The following is a 17,409-nucleotide window of genomic DNA, read 5'->3' as shown; positions in this document are numbered from 1 at the left end:
CCAGACAAACATCCATATGCAGTTTCTCAACATTAGCTGCAAGAGCATTGTGTCAGCTCATGCAGGAAGGTTTTTTAAGGCTTCCTATGGCATTAGCTACTGCTTGAGGCAGGAGGATGCTCCTCACAGGTGCAGCCACAGGTTTTGTTTTTTACAGCAGTGTCTCTGTGTTGTCCTACCTCTGTTTCCATTCCTGTCTCCCCATGTGCCAGATAAATTATGCCTTTACACATTTTAATACTGGATAGGTATAAGCACATCTGAATTTGATTTCTTACTATTTTGTATACACAGTGTTTACCTTCTCTTGAGAATGTGCTTCAATCCAACATGGAAACTGGTACTTAGAAACAAGTAAGCCCTCCGCCTCTTCCTCTCAGTGTAACTTCATTATGTTAGAAGATCTGGGCTTGCTGAAAACAAGAAGTTCTCCCTAACTGTATATGCAAAACATTGGCATTGAAATGAGCCTGGATAGGAGAACAGCTGCTGCCCAATACAGCACTCTGTGGCTTATTTTCATGAGGAAATACTGACTGTTGGACTTTCCAGAGCCCAGTGAGAATCAGAACAAAGAAAATCTCTTACCCCTCCACAGCTTCTTGGTCAGGAGGGCATATTTAAGCATGAGTTTATCAGATGCTTTATCTGCTTCCTTGTTCTCCCCAGCTGCATTTTACAGCTCTGTCTGTGCCTGCTTGATTGTATCAGCATAAAGATACCCATGTCTCCAGGATGCAGCTTTACATGTGCTACCAGCATTGCTAATGCTGAGATCACTGATACTCAAGTCACAAGGGATTTTTAGAATAAGGTCATTGTCACACATCTCGGCTCTGCAAGGCCATAACCAGCACATCATATGTTGGTAAGATTAAAAAGCCTCACCACACGCACAACAGCAGCAGCCACAGATCTGGCTGAGCTGTACTTCATCTCAAAAGCAGCCAGCAGGCTAGAGAACACAGCACTGACTGGCATCTTCTCAGGTGAGCAAAATGGTCAGGCAGATGAAGATCTTTAACACCAAGGATCATACAGGTCAGAAACCTGGACAAGTAAGCACTTAGACTGCCAAGAGTAGCACCAAGGTGAACAATGCAAGTTTGAGTGTCTGCTTCTTTCTTTAAAAAAACCCAGAATGTAAGTATCATATATATAAAACAAACAGCATTTATTTTCCCAGTCAGGACTGGACATTTTGAGCAGTTGCAAGCCTGTAACCTTTCAGGGTACTGTTCTTCTTTCCCAGTCTAACAGCCTGCACCCATAGCCAGAAATACACGATTGCTGCCCTGCTAAATTTATAAGCAGTCCCTTTTTCCCCTTACCCCATCCTATCCTTGCTTTAAATATCCTTCTCATTCTTTTAGCTAGCACTCCCCTCTGGCCTCACAGTGTGCCCCTGCCCATTACTGTCTGAAGGCAACTTGTAGTTCATCAACTCTTTCCTCCCCAATCCCACACAACTCCCAGAAATGATAAATTAAAAGTTGTGGAATCCAGCAGAAGTAACACAGATCTTGGTTTTCCAAGTAATTTCTGCATCTCAGTTTATTGACTTTTTAGTTGTAGCACAAGCACCTGTCATCACTTAAAGATCTACCAGGGATTTCCAGTGCTTCACTTCAGGCAATAGAAACCAATCTTCAGTGGAAGGCTTCACCACTTGTATTAGTAATAGAAAGACTCTATATACAGTGTATTTTCCTGCTTTGTGGTCACCTGTTGATTTCCATGCCTTATGCTCATGCTGCAGGCTTCTATTAACATGCTTTCTCTCTGCTATTCTAACACTCTGTAAGAATTTGATACTTCAGAGCTCTGTCAAATTTTGTTGAAACTTGCTGCCAATTCAGTAAGTTAATGGTGACAAAGCACATGTTCTACCCCATTTCTAAATGAAATCAGACCATTTCTTGCCTTATAATTGTATTGGCAAAGTATTCCACAGCTCTTTACAAAAAGTACCTGTATTTTAAGTGAATTATTAATCCTAGCTTTCTCTTAACTCTGTATGAAAAAGCCATGCAAGTCTGCCTTCTGCATTTCATTGATCTTAAAGCGCTTGCTACTCCTGCAGGAGTTCCTTACATCAATCACTGTACACAATAGTGATGTGCACATTATATTTTGTGCATTGTCAAAGATCCATAAGGAGTTAATTGTGTCAAGAGAAAACATGGTCACTTCATATTTGATTTTTGAGGCAAGACTGCCTTGTGTCTTCTTGAAAAGTTTCAAAAATCTTCAGTCTTAGGTGTTGAAAGAGAAGGACCTCAGTACACAAAACTTTCAGATACTGTGAATAATCTGTTCTGCCTACACCTTGTATTAGGTTTGCCTTTGCTGAATTTGAGGAGTGTTTTTAGTGTAAGGTTAAATACTTGAATATTTGTTTCTATGGCAAATTCTGAAATGCTGTTAAACATCAGCTGGAAACAGGTCCTCACCAGGGTCCACAGGAACTAGCATGGCCACAGGAAATCCAAGTTCACACACTCCACTTTCTGTTTCATGCCAGAGATTGCACAGCATTATTAAAAAACAAAGCTCCTATATTAACCTGGCAACAAATTTACTCTTAAGATGAATTCTGACACACTCAATACTTACTGCAGCTGTAAGTGTTTATTGTAGCACATTTAAAATGTGTAAGCATTAAGACAGAACATGTTTAGTGTCCTCTACAGCATTATACATTGTCACACACAGCTGCAGCAATGCTGCTCACAAATGCAAATTCTCTAAAATACGCTTCCCTTTAGTTTTCTATTCTGCTCCCAGAGTGAATAGACTTTAGAAAATAAGGCATCCATTAAATAGTATCACAATCAACAAAGAATATAAACTAAGTTGTCAAAACAGAACTTCTTTACAAGCTAATGTTTCATCCGGCCACTGACAGTAGCAGGTTATTAGGTTGCTAGGAAACATCCAGTTTCTAAAGTGTGGAGAGATTAGACTCAGAAACATATATCCTGTGTCTTTAAATCAGTTTAGACTTCAGGTTTACAGACTTGTATGCCAGAGGAAGATTTCAAATTCTTTTAAAAAATAGGTATTTTGAAAGTGTTTTTGTCTGATTTTCCCTCTAAAAATGTAAGATCCAAACACTGTTAAGCTGAAGACTGTAACTGACTCTGCCCAGTGTTTGATACATGAGAACATTTCTCCACTCAGCTCATCCCTGGAACTTCAGTGCAGCCTGGCACATCCCAGCCTCTCTGAGAATAGATTGCCACTTACATCCAGCGGTACTTGTGTTTAAAGAAATATTTATTTTGTGCTTTCAGCTATATTTGAGTGGTTTGTGTATCAACTCAGTGTAATGACTCCAGAAACAAATTACACTAAATTTCATAGTATTTATTTTTACTGTGAGTGCAAAAAACCAAAAAATGCTGAGGGCTCTAGTGAGCTTTCATTCCTTCAGCAACAGGTCAGCCACAGACAGATAATGCCTGCAGTACTGAGGGCTAGGTTGGTGTTCAAAGCTGAAGTTGTCTGGCACCAGCTCTACTTAGAGTTGAAGTTACTACATTTATATTCTACTTTTATAATCTAGCCAAGTCTCTGAACACAAACAGGCTTTTATGCCATTTGCATTCTAGCATAATTTAACTAAGGAATCAAATAGAATAAAACTACTAAAAACCAAACCCCCTGAAGTAGCAGTGAGTGTCAAATCAAAAGTCTGTAAGTTTAGCATAAACTTCTGCCATAGGCTTACACTGTTTTTTGAGAAAAGCAAATTAAGTCTTCAGAAATAAGGTTTTCCACCAGCTCCATTGTCAAGTTCTTGCAACATGTGCAGCTTCAAAGCCTCCATGATACACTCCCACAATCCATTAAATATGTCCACTACAACCTGTACAAGAGAGGAGGGGGAAGTTGTCAGGTACATGCATCAAAATAATAGTTTCACTGTACAAGGAGCCTTAAAAATGCAACTGAACTATTAATAATTTGACATCCATTGACAAGAAACTGCTATGAACCACCAGAAAACATTCTGAATATGAGACTGCTCTCCTAGATGCCTGATTTCCACTGCACAGTCAGTTGGAAGATTATTACATCCCCACCCTGACCCATCTTCTGCTGGCTTTCTTGTCTGGTTAAACTGAGAGATGTGTGCAGAAAAGGAAATATTAATGTAGCCATGCCCTTCACCCAGGAGCAAGATGCCCTGCTCTGCTTCATCCCACACTTTTATCTCCAGCAAAACACTCGCTCAGAACAGGGGCTGGCTCACAGCAGGCTCTGTCATCTCCTTGCTCCAAATTACATCCCCATCTCCTCCCTCTCATAAATGTGTTCTATCAGGCATGTAACCACACTGCCCACTAGAAAAGCCCAACACCAAGGAGTTGCACCTTTGATCTTTTTAATCAAGAGGCAAATATTTTTCAGCTCCCCCACCAAAAGGCTCTTCAGCAAGGAGGACTCAGACTTGCTGCCAGGCAAGTTAAATATAAACCATGTATCCTGCAATCAGTATTCCTGAAGAAACACAACTTCAAATAACTGAAGCATTTTCCCTCCATAATGGAAGTTAGGCAATGTTTTCCAAGTGCTGTGGTAGTATCTTAAACTGCATGCTGTCTTAAAACCTTGACAAGCTGATTTTCTCCCCAAGTTTCAGGCCTGTGACCTGCACAAGGTGTGATTACAAAGTGGATAAGAGGACACTGAAGGAGTTCTCTTAGTCCTGCCTGTCACAGTGAGTACAGGAAATGTTAATGCTTACACATTACACTTATGGGGTTCCCAAGTTACTGTATATCTTATCTTACTTTCTGCATAATTTTTCACATTAGGTGCTTCTTAATTTGGAAGTTCCCTCACATTTTCTAAGAAAATTGTTGGCTGTAGACATTTTGCTGAAGTTCTCTGTTCACTAGAAATAGTTTGGGATTTTTCTGTGGGTTTCTCCCACATATACAAGTTCCCCCAAAACTTAAGTACTTTTCATAAACATTGTACCAGGGACATCTTTTAGCACGTTGTTTTTGTATATACTTTAATAGGTAATTTTAATATAGATACATACCATTACAACAACAGAAGAGTGATGCAGAACTTTCTTCCTCTAACCTGTATTTCCCAGAGTTTGGTGAGTCTTTGCACTGTGATATAAATTTCTGAAGTTCTGTCTCTGGAAAGCCATCTTGCTGATAGTGCTAAAAATTGATAATTCATTAAACCTTTAATAAGGCTAAAACCTACACCAACCCAAATTCTCTCCAGACCACTTCTGACACTGCTCAAGTCTGAAACTGGAAGATTCACAGAACCTAATGTGAAAATAGTGTTGTTTAGTTGATATTTAGCTTCCATTGGAGCAGAAAAACAGACTTTTTAAGAAAAACAAAGTAGAGAGATATTGAAAACCCTCCCATCATCAATTTGCACCCTCAGAAGTAGCAATTATATTTATTCTTTAGATTAGTATGCACTGCAAGTTAAAAGATTGAGGGAGCTGACAGTTTGATAGCACCAATCTTGCACTGTTATTCCAAATGAAGAGTCTGTGCTTACCTTGACTGTTTCATATGTATCTGTAATGAGTGCAATGAAGAGACTCAGCACCATGTAGATGAACAGACTGATGAAGGAGTAGAGGTAGATCCTACTGAATAACCAAACCAAGTAACTTTTCTGCTGCATTTGTGCAAAGGTGGCAAACATGTCATCTCCATTGATCAATGAAAAAAGGCATTCAGAAACCATGTTCAGAGTGCGAAACTACAGGAGGGGAGACAAGGCTGTGTCACTGCTTTATTTGGACACAAAGACTGTACATAACATGAAGAACATTCACTGAGATGACTGGCTGCCTCAGATCTCTTCCTACACCCAGGGGATGACAAGGTGCAAACAGTAAATCATCTGAGGAACAAACAGCTTGGCACCTCCTATATGCATGCACATTCAATTCAGATAAGCAAATTTCTCTCATAAGAGGGATAAGCATAATGTCTCCAAAGTTTTAGTCTGATACTCGTGTTCTGCAAAATGGAAATTATTTCTTAAAATATCAGCATGTGATTGGGAGTCACGGCAGCTTCCACTTCTGACTTGGAGCTTTCATAACTTGAGGAAAGTCTGATTGAGTCATGGAAGTCAGACTCCTCAAACAGAGCAGCATCATGTTGAAGATGCACTATTTTTACATTAAGGGAAGCCTTGACATGGAGAACTAGAAAACAGCAGTAGTCATCTCTCCTGTTATTCAAGCTATCTTTTCTCATGGTCAGAACATTACCTTCACGTGGTATGGTCCCAGTACAATCCATCCACAGAAGCAATAGCCCAGGTAGATCATAGCAGCACAGCAGCAGAACCTCATTACATTGGGTAATGCTGCTCGCAGTGTTAGGATGAGAAGCTGCACAAAGCAATGCAAACAATTAGAATTCAACCAGAAACTTCTTCCAGTCCTCTTATAGCAACAAACAGAATAAATACCAACAACATGAAGATCCCAGGAGATCCTTACATTATACTTCTGAAAGAAACCTAGGTAGCGAATGACTCCAAGCCACACAAGCATGGTAGATATTCCTAAGAGTATGCTGCAGACATCATAACTTGTCAGACTCTGAAAAGAAACAAGAGAAGAAGCAAAAAAAAAAAAAAAGGAAAAAATTAATTATTGTAACAACTGACAGATTCTAAATAATGACTCTCATTATCACAAAGATTTGTTTAGAAACATTTTTCTTTTGGCAAACTCTCTCCAATTAGAAATTAGTTTGAGGCAATGTACATTAGAGAGAGGTTCCATGAAAGAGCAGGGGCACTTTGAAGTGCAACTCATTTAATGAGTTGCTCATGCCTTTACACATGGCTGTTTGTAAAACAGATTCTAACAAGATGAGCTTTATTTGCAAGGCCAAGAGTGCACATGCACTGCAGAAGCACAGATCTGCAAGTGGCACTGCAAACATTTTCATGCAGCTTCCAGACTTGCAGCAACAGCTTCTAGAACCTGCATTGACAGATTCCTCAGAGCATCTTAGGAATCTCTGCATTGCAACCCAATGGACAGCATGAACATGACAAAGAACAAATAAAGTTCTTCCACTAGTTAGGAAAAGCTCTTTGTAAAAACTAGCATGACTTGTCAGCATTGCTCAGATAAATACTCAGGAGGATCTTGTTATGTAGTTGGGAACTATGAGCTATATAAAGCTGTCAAGGAGAAGACTAATTAGCTTCCAATGAATTCTATCTGAATTCTATTTTGCTGGTTTTTCCACCTATAGATACTGGCCTGTTTTCATCCAAATTAGCATGTACTCTGTTCCTGAACTGCAGCTCTACTCTGACATGGATCGTGACAGCTTATTTGAAAAGAAGTTTTCATTCATTTCTGTTTCTATTGTCCTAAGAATAAAACAAAAATAATAGATATTGGCAATGGATATTGACTAATCTTTCCTATCAGCATAATTCATTTAGAACTTAACAAGAAACAAATTTAGGCTACTTTAATGTGAACTTGTGATTCAACCACTTTCATACAGTAACATGGAACATGATCTTGTCATTATGGTCCACAAAGCTTGCAAAAATGGACCAAAATGTACCTGTAGAGAGGAGTTTTAGTAAAATACTCTTACATATATAAATAGATGTATGTATAATATAAGATATAGGAATCCCAAAGGCAAGGTCTTATTCCAATCTTGTTCTCTTTTTTGCTTTTCCCAAAGCAGGATGGAGCTATCTCTTGTCTTGGCCAGCTTCCTCACAGCTTCTTTCTACTCTCAGTGAGTTTACAGGTCCTATGGTGAGAAGGGCAATTTGTACAGGGTGTTTGTGATAGCCAAGCTGTCAGCAGATGGATTTCAGACCCATCCTCTCATCACGAGTGTCCAAAGTTCACCATGTTGCAATGTCACACCTCAAAGTCTGCTACAGACTTTGTGAAGACCAGTATTATCTGAATATCAAAGTGCCTCAGGATAGCATATTATAATAATTTTTCTTTCTTAATTCTGTAGAACATAATGTTTTACAAGTTTTGAGTTTTGTCCATATCAAGTCTATTTTAGAAAGTGAAAGCCCAGACCCTGCTGTGGCTGACTGCTATATACATGCTGGAAAACAGAAGCTGGGAAAGCAGCAAAGTGATATTTAAGGAGAGAGACTCTGTTAAACACTTGTAAATGGAGTTCCAAAAGTTAAATCCTAAATTTGAAGAAATTCATCAAATGAGCAAATATAAGTGAGGAAGGGAGGAAGTCAACAGTCAAACTTCCAGAGATGAATTACATTTTATTCCTCAGAGTCACAGAGAGCAAAGATAATTCAGCACTATAATATAGAGTGATATTTGGAGTTTTTAAATCTTGCTAGTAGAAACAACATGCATGAGCTGCAATTCTGGAGGAGAAGGTAGAGTTTTAAAATATCATGCCACTCAGAAGCAAGTACAGCCAGCCTAAAGTCCTCTGAGAGATATTTAAACCTAGGCTGGACAGAAACAGCTTTCCTACCTTAGCTTGTATCTCCATCTTTAGAGTTGATCCAACAATAGTTAGGACATCACTAACTATAATCAGGATGTACCATCCATTGACAAATTCCATTTGATCACTGAAAGATGCTTCTTTCTTATAATAATACAGGAAAAAGCTTACAAATTCCTAGGGGAAAGGAGGAAAGAAAACAGTTAATCAGGCTTACACAAGACAAGGCTTTCCAAAGAAGGAGCTGTACCCACCCTTTGGAGCCAAATTCCTTTAATCACTGATCGTGTGCAAAGGATCAATGAAGTCAGACAAGTCAATATGACAAAAGCATCGAAGATCATCATGTAATGAGTGTTCTTCTGGACTGCAAGAACAAAAATGTACATGTTTACAGTGTCTTTATTCTTGTTGATCATCAGTGAAGTAAAAAATAAAGTTTTGATGTTAACTATATTTATACAACTGAATTAAGAAAAATTATAGTATTTTTTCCAACAAAAGTTCATCTGACATATTTTATGAGAGACAGAAGTGCATCTACACTATAGATACCACTTCAATAAATTTAGGAGGGTTGATACCACATCAAAAATATACCAAAGTGTGAGTGCTTCTTACAGCCCTGCAGGATTACAGGTGAAAGTTAATCATTTTACAGGGACTAGAATGGCCTTTGGAGTCATAGAGCTGTTCAGAATTTTTTTTAAATCCTAGGAATATTATTATATGTATCTTCTCTCTCAGATCAGTATTTGATAATCAGCTTTTTCTGTCCTAGGGCAGTGCAGATAGCTTGTACTATTGCTCAGCTAGTCAAGATCAGCATTGAGTTAGACATGAGTTCTCCATCCCTTACATTACTAAAATTTACATTCTTGATCATCTAGTGTTAAACATTGCACCAAATATTTCTGTTTGTTTGTTTTTAATACCTACCATACAGCTGAAAAGAGGAGAGACAGCAGAAAGATTAGATGTTTAATGCTGAAAGATTCCAGGATGTCAGCGAGGGGCTCCGGGAGCGGCCCCGTGTTTGCGGCACCAGCGCGGGCGCGGCAGCGCCGCCCGCTGGGCACTGCCGGCACGGCAGCCGCCAGCCCGGCACCGGGGCCTGTGACTCCCAAAGAGATTCTTCTGGCTCATGAAAAAAGATGATGTTTTGACCAGGCCAAATATCTGCCAACAAAGGTGGCTCATTCTTGTGAGTGACTGCATAATAAATTTAACTATCCTGTGTACCTCAGTTATAGCCAAATACACAGCAAATGGCATTTAAGCAACAATAAGAAGAGTTTCTAGCCATTCCAATCCAGCAAGCTTTACCAACAATGCTTCCTTGTCTTTCCTGGTGCTAAGTCCTGAAATAGGAGTAAATCAGCTTCAACTTTCCACCACTATCATGTGTCCTGTTGCCTGGTGCTAGAACATTTCACAACTCTGCCTTAAGAAATGAGCAGCGTGTTCAGTAGCAAAAGAGAGAAGGATGCACAGTGAGGCATTGACAAAGTTTGGTTTGACATTATCAGTGGTGCAAGCCTTGAGAACTGCTACAGAAATAATGGTGTGACTGGATTCCCAGGTTTTCAGATCAGGGGTTGAAGAACAACAAATTCTTAGAAAATCAGATATAGAGTGCACATACTAGAGATTGTATGTCAATGGTGTCTCACGTTTCCGTAAAGAAAAAGTTTAACAAACATTGTGCTAATGGGCAAAATTTCAGCATGAAAATTTGAACACATTTATGTCACTTACTTGATCCAGAAACATGCCAGTCTTTACATTCCCTGATTGCTATGTCATTGTCTAGACTTATTTTAATTCTTCCACTGTGTGCTTTATTATCAAACACGATCTGTATTAAAAATAACAAATAAAGAAAAGATGCATGTCTTTATAAAGTTAAACAATTACATATGTAGCCCACTGTATTGCTAAGCCTGCATAATGATGCAGAATAACTCTCCTAGGGGAGAAGTGACAAAACTTTTCTAAGCTTAAACTAATTAAAGTATCTTCAAATAAATGGTGTCAAAATGAAAGACAAATCTGCTGAACCATGTATTTGCCACAAATTGTTTGATCAAGTAGTTACTAGGTGAATTTTTTTTTAACTGCATTCTCATTCCTCTGTGATCTGAAAACAACCTTTCCCAGAAGCATCTCTAAAGAGAAGAGATTTACACTTCCATTATATTTCAGATGGATTAGAGTACAAGTGGCTGTAAGCCAAGCAAGTACTTCAGGACCACATCAGGAGCACTCAAAGCTTAACCTCCCACAGTGACAACTAAGCCATACCAGAGTAATCCAGGCACCACTGACCCAGTGGTACTCAACACTCTTCAGAAAATGCCTGTGCTGACTGTGTGCAGTAAAGCAGGAAGTCATTTTCTGGTTTTGAACAGAAGCACACGTGGCAGGCTTCCACATACCCGCAGAGTGAAGTCGTAGCAGTCGGGGAGCTCGTGGTGACGAACGGTCTGGAGGTTGATTGCCTTCAGATTGAACATGAGCTGCACTGCCACCAGCCTGCAACAGAGCTTCAGCTTAGCCCTGCACAGGGAGAATGCACCAAAACCCCAGCACAGGGGGTGCTCTTTGCTCCTCACCTGGGGAAATCCAGAGTGAAATTCAAATTGTGCTTTCCCATCGTGGTGTTGTGTAGAGAAGTCGTTGGCTCAATGTACAAGCAGTCTGGAATGGATAAGGACTCACAACAATATCTCATGGATTATCAGGCTCTTTAACTGTAATCTGCCTGTCCCACTCCCGAGGCTGTTATGAGCTGTTGGCTACACCAGACAAGATAGCACACTTGAGTGAGGAGTCATCTGAGAAGCCAACTGACAAATACACTGGCTTCCTGCAATACCAGCCAAGCTACTCATCATGAATTCACAGGGATCACTCCTGAAAATTAGCCCCAAACACTTGTATTACATGGTCACCAGTGCTAAAGGCCCATCACTTCTTTTTGGCATTAGACATTGGATGTGAGGGTTAGTTACACAAAACTTTTCTTACCAGTTTTGGCTGGTAGTAAGTTCAATACAGATTATGTGATAAGACTATACCATACTGTAAAGTTTTTAAAAGAATTTATCAAAAATGTAGGTCCCATCCTCCCAAAGAACTGATAAAATAGATCAGGTTCATCACCAGTCACAATCTCTGGGTCTATGTCAAAGGTGTCGTTTCCAGGACAGATGATTCCTCGCTTGTAGAACTGCTGACAAACAGCCAGAGGTGTCTCCTCTGCTCCCCTCTTCTCATAAGCATGATTTCCAACAGAGATGTTGGGCAGCTGGAGGTACTAAAGTCCAAAACAAACAAGCCAATTTAAATAGCAACAAAACTGTTAGTCTCTGAGAAAAAAACAAAACAAAGCAAAACAAAACAATGAAACAAAGCAAAGCAGAAGTGTTTGGATTGGTTATAACCCATCTCTTTTAAATAAAACATCATTTAAAGAACTGTGAAACCTAAACCACACAACAGCCAAGTCCTCAAATATCTTAAGGTATTTGACAAAAAGACTAAGTACAGGATTTGGATCTAAATACCTTCTTGCATATTATGTTTTTCTCCTTACAATCCTTACTAGAAAACCTAATTTGTTACTTGCAAAGGATTCTGGCTAAAATCCAAGGAGTGCTTTTAGTGTAGAACCAGTACACTGATTAGCTTTAAGGATGTTACCACACTACAGTGCTCTAGCAATGACAGAAAACCTAAATGAGTTGATGTTTTAGTCTTAGGGAATTGGCACAGAAGTTCAATTCAAAAAGAGGTGCCCAGGCAAGGATCATATATATTGTACATATCGCAGCAGCAATTCCTACCTGGTTTATTGCAAAGAATATCTGGTCATAGACATCTGTTTGTGTGTATACAGCATAGGTATCATCCATTCTGTCCATGTATCCTTTCAAGAACAGATGTTTGAATGCAACAGTGTTCTCTTCTTTGAAGGCAACCACCATTTGGTTGCTCAGTCCAAAAACCACCAGCTGGAAAAGACATATATTTCCTGTTCAGAGACAGAGTTGGCTTCTGGATTACCACATGAACCTGTTCTATGAACAGCCAGCCTTTTGCCTCACTGGTAGACACAGCAGTTACATGCAGGCTGCTCCATTCCACAGCTGCTGAAATGAAAGCTTGACTTTAAGGAAACAGTGGGTTTCACAATGTGTCTTTAACATGTTTACAGCATCTTGGCCAAGGACTTGAATTTTCACAAAGAAAATGATACCATCTCAGGTTTGAGCTCCCTATATACTGTTACAAATGCTTTGTTAGCTCGGCCTGGCTCAATTGACTTGCCCTGGGGGAATATCATTGTTCCTCAGCCAAAAAGGCAGGACCAGACTTAACAAGACCCCCCTTTGAAGTCCTTATTCCAGTCCACAAAAGGGAAATTGATTACAACTCAGGAAAACAAACATCTTTCAATCAAGTTTCAGTGAAAAGTGCTTTGAGAATAATTCACCAAAGCTCTGCTTGTAACAGAGTAACACCTGAAGCTGGTTAAAAATATATATTGCAACCGTTCATGGAAAGTGAGCACAAAACTGTTAGCTGCTATCCAGACTGGAAAAGGTTTTTAGAAGTACAAGATGTATTGTTTCTGGGAGCTCACAATTGCTTGACTGTTGTTTCAAATCTGGTGTCAGGTGTATTGTGAAGAAACTCATCAGAGATAAGTCTGAATCAGTAGTCTGCAGATTTATGGCCATGGTGCAAACTGGATATGCAGGTTTTGATAAGGGTAACTCAGTTACAGAGATACTGAAATGCTCTGTAGGCAAGCTCAGCCCACAGGAATACACCAACAAACCAACAGTGCACAGACTGAATTACCACAAGGCAGATTTTCTTTGAAAATATGAAATCAGCATTAGTTCCTTTCTTACTGGATTCTTCCATCATCAAATTTTACTTTTAGTTGCAAAATGGGAGAGATGACAGAGAACGATGACACATTTAAAAATGAAACAGTAAGAGACACAAACATGCTGCCAATGCACAGCAGGAGAACTTGCTCTGCAGTTTGTGCCATCATTCATGCAAATGGAAAGAAAACATTTTTTTCTACACATGTATTGCCATAGCACTGGCATGACCATAAAGGGAAATCACATGTGGGCAACTCTGAAGGATCATCTGAGGACTTAGAAAGGTTTTGTGAAAACTTTCTTCTGCCTTAACCACAGAACTTTGAGACAAACAATTGTGTTTTGAGCAGTAGATACATGAGTTATATGGAATCTCTGGTGCAAGGCTGGGTGAGAGGAAGAACTTCTGAGGGTTTTTTCAATGCAAGAGTTTGTATGCCATATGCAAGTTAAAAGTGAACCAAAAAAAAGAAAAAAGTCACCAATTTCAGTTCTTATCACTGTGATATTGAAACAGAAACGACTTCCCCGTCCCTCAAACACAGCAGTGAAGTGGGTATTGGGGTAACAGATGCATCATCCTTTGGGGGAGAAATGCAAAGAAAAAGAAAGTAAACTAAAAGGTCAAGTTGAGCCCTTAAACATAGCTCCTTTCATCTGTACTGGAAGGCTATATTTTCAGTCCACAGTTTGATGAGAAAATTAGGCCACCCGAGATCTTAGCCACATATATGCAAATAAGATCATTTTGCAATCTGTCCTTTCCCTTTCTCTTCACCACACCATGAATTGCACATCACCTGCATTCATCTGACTTCCCATAAGCTGAGTCCCTGCTTCCATAGGTACTCACCTGGACTGTAACCATTACTATTTTGAGTAGCTGAATCCCAAGTTTCCAAGGCTTTCTGCCCCGGGCCCAAAATTTCTCACACGGATTCATGAAGAAAAATTTTAACTTCCTTCTAAGCTGGTCTTCCAAAAGTGCCTCCTGTGATACCGATGAGTGTCGTTTGTAGCTGCAAAGGTTTTCATCATCATGTGCACTGCAGCTGCTCACAGTCACCTCAGGATTCTCCATTTCTGAAAAGAAAAGCAGCCCTTGTCCATTGAAAAACCTGCTAGCATCAATAGAGTAGCAGCAGGTCAGTCTGCACTAACAAACTGGGCTCCAGGTGTTACCCTCTGTGAAAGGCACTTACACTTTACACTGAATTTCAGACCTTTCACATATTAGCGCACACTTTCTGCAGAATTTCAAGAAAAATATGGCCAAGTTCTTAAACTTACAGCTAGGCTGCCAGGACACTTATTTAATAGTGGAATTTCTGTCCATTTGGACTTACAGGATCACTTCCTGAAAACTTCTTCCTCTCTCACTTGACAACACAGCATATGTGCTAGATATCTGACTCAAGGGGAGCACCAAAAGCCTCTCATGACCATTCACTCTTCTGGAAAAATTATCTACTGCTGATAGCCAGCCACACCTACAAGCCTATGTCCAGTCCCTGGAAGAAATGGAATTTTCAAGAGAGGCAGAAGTTTTCTTATACATTACTATTAGCATGGTTTACTCTGGGAAATGGAGCATGACAAATTGCAATCAGATAAATCACCTGAGAGCATTAACTTGTCATTTGGCAGGATTATGTCTTTTTCTTTTGCCATAAAAGACCCAATGCAAACCACCAGTGATAATGAACCAAACAAAAAGACCAAGAGGTAATTGAATCATGATTAGCCAGAGGCTCACATTTGAGCTCAGTGTGAGAGGAAAAGATTAGATGAGAACCTTATAAACATGTTTAGAGACATTGCTCTGCATAGTATTCAGCATGTTTACATTTTGATCTTGTGCTAAATTCAACATTTTATAAATGCTTTATAAAGACTCCCAAACATTTTATAAACACATTATAAAATATTAAAGAACTAGCGAGGAATATTTTTTTCACATGACATTAAGAACAGAGAAGACAGCCTTGGCTGTGAATAAATGTGTTCCTTATTAGACAGTTTATTTTTAATTCCCATAAGAATAGTTTTGTATATATCTCAAACAAAAAAACATAATTAAGATTGATTTTTACAAATGTCCAGTCACATCCAGTCTCCTCCAGCAGCCCCTGCACACAGAAGAACAACAGCCTGTTTCAGACATGATTCGAGACCTTCAATTTCCTCAGCTGTCAGGAACGCAACAAAAGTTTGGAGTCAGCAGTGCAGCGCTAAGAACAGGCCCATGCAGAGGCCAGAAAAGTTCAGCTCCTGTTTTATCAGGCTTCCATTGTCCTGCAGGATAGAGTACAGCCTGTTGTGCTTTCCACTCACCTTACTGACAGCTGATCCAGCATTTCTAAAATTAAGCCCTACTCTACCCCTGCAATAGTCCTGCCAATACCAGAGCAAGGAAAAAAAAAAAAAAAAAAAAAAAAAAAAACCCAAACACCAACAAACCCAAACGCATTTCTGGCCCCTACGGTGGGCTCGAGGCGCCGTTCCCACAGGGCAGCCCCCTGCTCCCCCACAGCCCGGCCGGGGTCTCGGCAGTCAGGGCAGTCACTGCGGGCCGGGCCGGGCCGAGCCCTTCCCTCAGCCGCTCTCCCCTTGCCGGCACTGTCGGCGACTCCCAGCCCCGCGGGCTGCCGCAGCCTTGCGGATGGCACAGGGCCAGGGCGGGAGCCATCCCCATCCGCACCCGCATTGCCGCCCCCGGCCAGGCCGGAGCGCGGCAGCCGCTTCCCCTCAGGGCTGGGCGCCCCTTCCCCGCCGCACCCAAAGGCGAAGCCAGGGCCAGGGCGCACCCCCGCCCCTCTCCCCGCTGCTAAAGCCCCCGCGTACCTGCAGCGGCACCGCTCCTGCCGCTCCCCGGCCTCCGGGGCCGCCGCCACCGCGGGGGCGGCCGGGGGAGCGCCGTGCCCGCGGCCGCCCCCGCTGCCGCTGCCTCCCGGCTCCGCTCGGCTGAGCGGGAGAGCCGCGGCCTCCGCCAGCCCGCCCCGGCCCCCGGGTTGTGCTGTGCCGTGCCGGGCTAGGCTCGGCTGTGCCGTGCCGTGCACACCGGCACCCGCGGCCTCTGACACCTTGTGCCGCACATCTCCCTCCTGCCGCACGTGACGGGCGGCTCTCCACGCTGTAGTACACTCCCTATAGGACGGGAGGGAATGCCGGCTCCAGATTTACTGACCTAGGCTTCTCCACCAAGGGGAAGTAATGTTGTTATAAATAGCCGTGTCGCACGCGTCATAAAAAAACCCAAAATAAATAAAAAAAGCCCCAAAATCGCTTTCAGGTCACAGAACTGTAGTTATGAAGGCCAGCTAGTCGTACAGTGGATATGCTGAAGTCATTCTACTCATTACACAATTAAGCTATTAAAGTTATTAACTGAACTTCAAAGAGAATGGACTCCAGCCTCGGGTCTGTGCCAGTCCCACTGCACGGAGGAAATGATCCCTTTGGTATTGCTGCCTGACAAGAGGATAAACCTCGGGTTATAACTGTGCATAGTCTTCAGCTGCCTAATTTGTGCCACTGGTATAAAAGGAGAAGCTAAAATAAGGCCAAGACCAAAACAAGGCGAGTAGCAGGCATTTTGAGAAAAGAAACTTCCGGGCTGTTCAGGTTTGCAAGGAAGACAGAAGGGACCCTCCTGCTTACCATAAGGGGTGGATGGACCTCGGAGTGGCACCAAGCACTAGCACCAGCTGCTCCCCACAGGGAGGAAGATACTCCTGAGCTCCTTGCGTTTTACATTGCAGCAAGGAAAACTAAATTATTTTTATGCATCCAAAATACAAAATATAGAGATTACAAATCGTCATATTAACAAACCGCATCGAATCGCCACAATCCCAGCGGCAGACGGCCTCAGCACTGCCCGGCAAGCACTGAGGCGCTGCCTGGGCTGGGGTGCGCGGCTGGCCGGGCTGCAAGGGGACTGCCGCCGCCTGCTGCCTACAGACCCCATCATGCCCCGCGCCACAGAGCCCCGCCGGTGGTGGGCCTCCCACGCACGGCAT

The 17,409-nt window shown here is 41.5% G+C and overlaps 1 protein-coding gene across 5 annotated transcripts; it reads right to left on the bottom strand.

Annotated features, from left to right (window-relative positions):
* Positions 1-2,616: 2,616 nt before the first annotated feature.
* On the bottom strand, positions 2,617-17,300 carry MCOLN3 (mucolipin TRP cation channel 3). 5 transcript variants are annotated; one of them, XM_064719904.1, is made up of 14 exons: positions 17,048-17,300; positions 14,241-14,470; positions 12,332-12,499; positions 11,649-11,802; positions 11,099-11,183; positions 10,922-11,018; positions 10,242-10,341; positions 8,738-8,850; positions 8,511-8,660; positions 6,506-6,607; positions 6,272-6,394; positions 5,545-5,751; positions 5,057-5,186; positions 2,617-3,871 (listed from the first exon to the last, which is right to left on the bottom strand). In XM_064719904.1, the coding sequence occupies exons 2-14, from the start codon at positions 14,466-14,468 to the stop codon at positions 3,852-3,854; spliced, it is 1,677 nt and encodes a 558-aa protein (XP_064575974.1). In that variant the 5' UTR covers positions 14,469-14,470; positions 17,048-17,300; the 3' UTR covers positions 2,617-3,851. The 5 variants fall into 5 exon arrangements, with proteins under 5 accessions (XP_064575974.1, XP_064575972.1, XP_064575976.1 ...); XM_064719902.1 differs by lacking the exon at positions 17,048-17,300 and adding an exon at positions 16,232-16,491; XM_064719906.1 differs by lacking the exon at positions 17,048-17,300 and adding an exon at positions 15,722-15,741.
* Between the last annotated feature and the right edge of the window lie 109 nt (positions 17,301-17,409).

Source organism: Zonotrichia leucophrys, chromosome 8, assembly GCF_028769735.1.
Source record: "Zonotrichia leucophrys gambelii isolate GWCS_2022_RI chromosome 8, RI_Zleu_2.0, whole genome shotgun sequence".
Lineage (NCBI taxonomy): Eukaryota > Metazoa > Chordata > Aves > Passeriformes > Passerellidae > Zonotrichia > Zonotrichia leucophrys.
The sequence above is the reverse complement of the archived record's forward strand: the minus strand, read 5'-3'. Positions and strand labels throughout refer to the sequence as shown.

What these genes read in the sequence shown, in the direction of transcription:
- MCOLN3 (XM_064719904.1), bottom strand. Translation starts at nt 14,468, where the DNA reads ATGGAGAATCCTGAGGTGACTGTGAGCAGCTGCAGTGCACATGATGAT. An exon ending in TAGTAATGGTTACAGTCCAG is followed by an intron (nt 12,500 to 14,240) that starts GTGAGTACCTAT and finishes TGTCTTTTCCAG; the next exon opens with CTGGTGGTTTTTGGACTGAG. An exon ending in TTCACTCTGGATTTCCCCAG is followed by an intron (nt 11,019 to 11,098) that starts GTGAGGAGCAAA and finishes GCTCTGTTGCAG; the next exon opens with GCTGGTGGCAGTGCAGCTCA.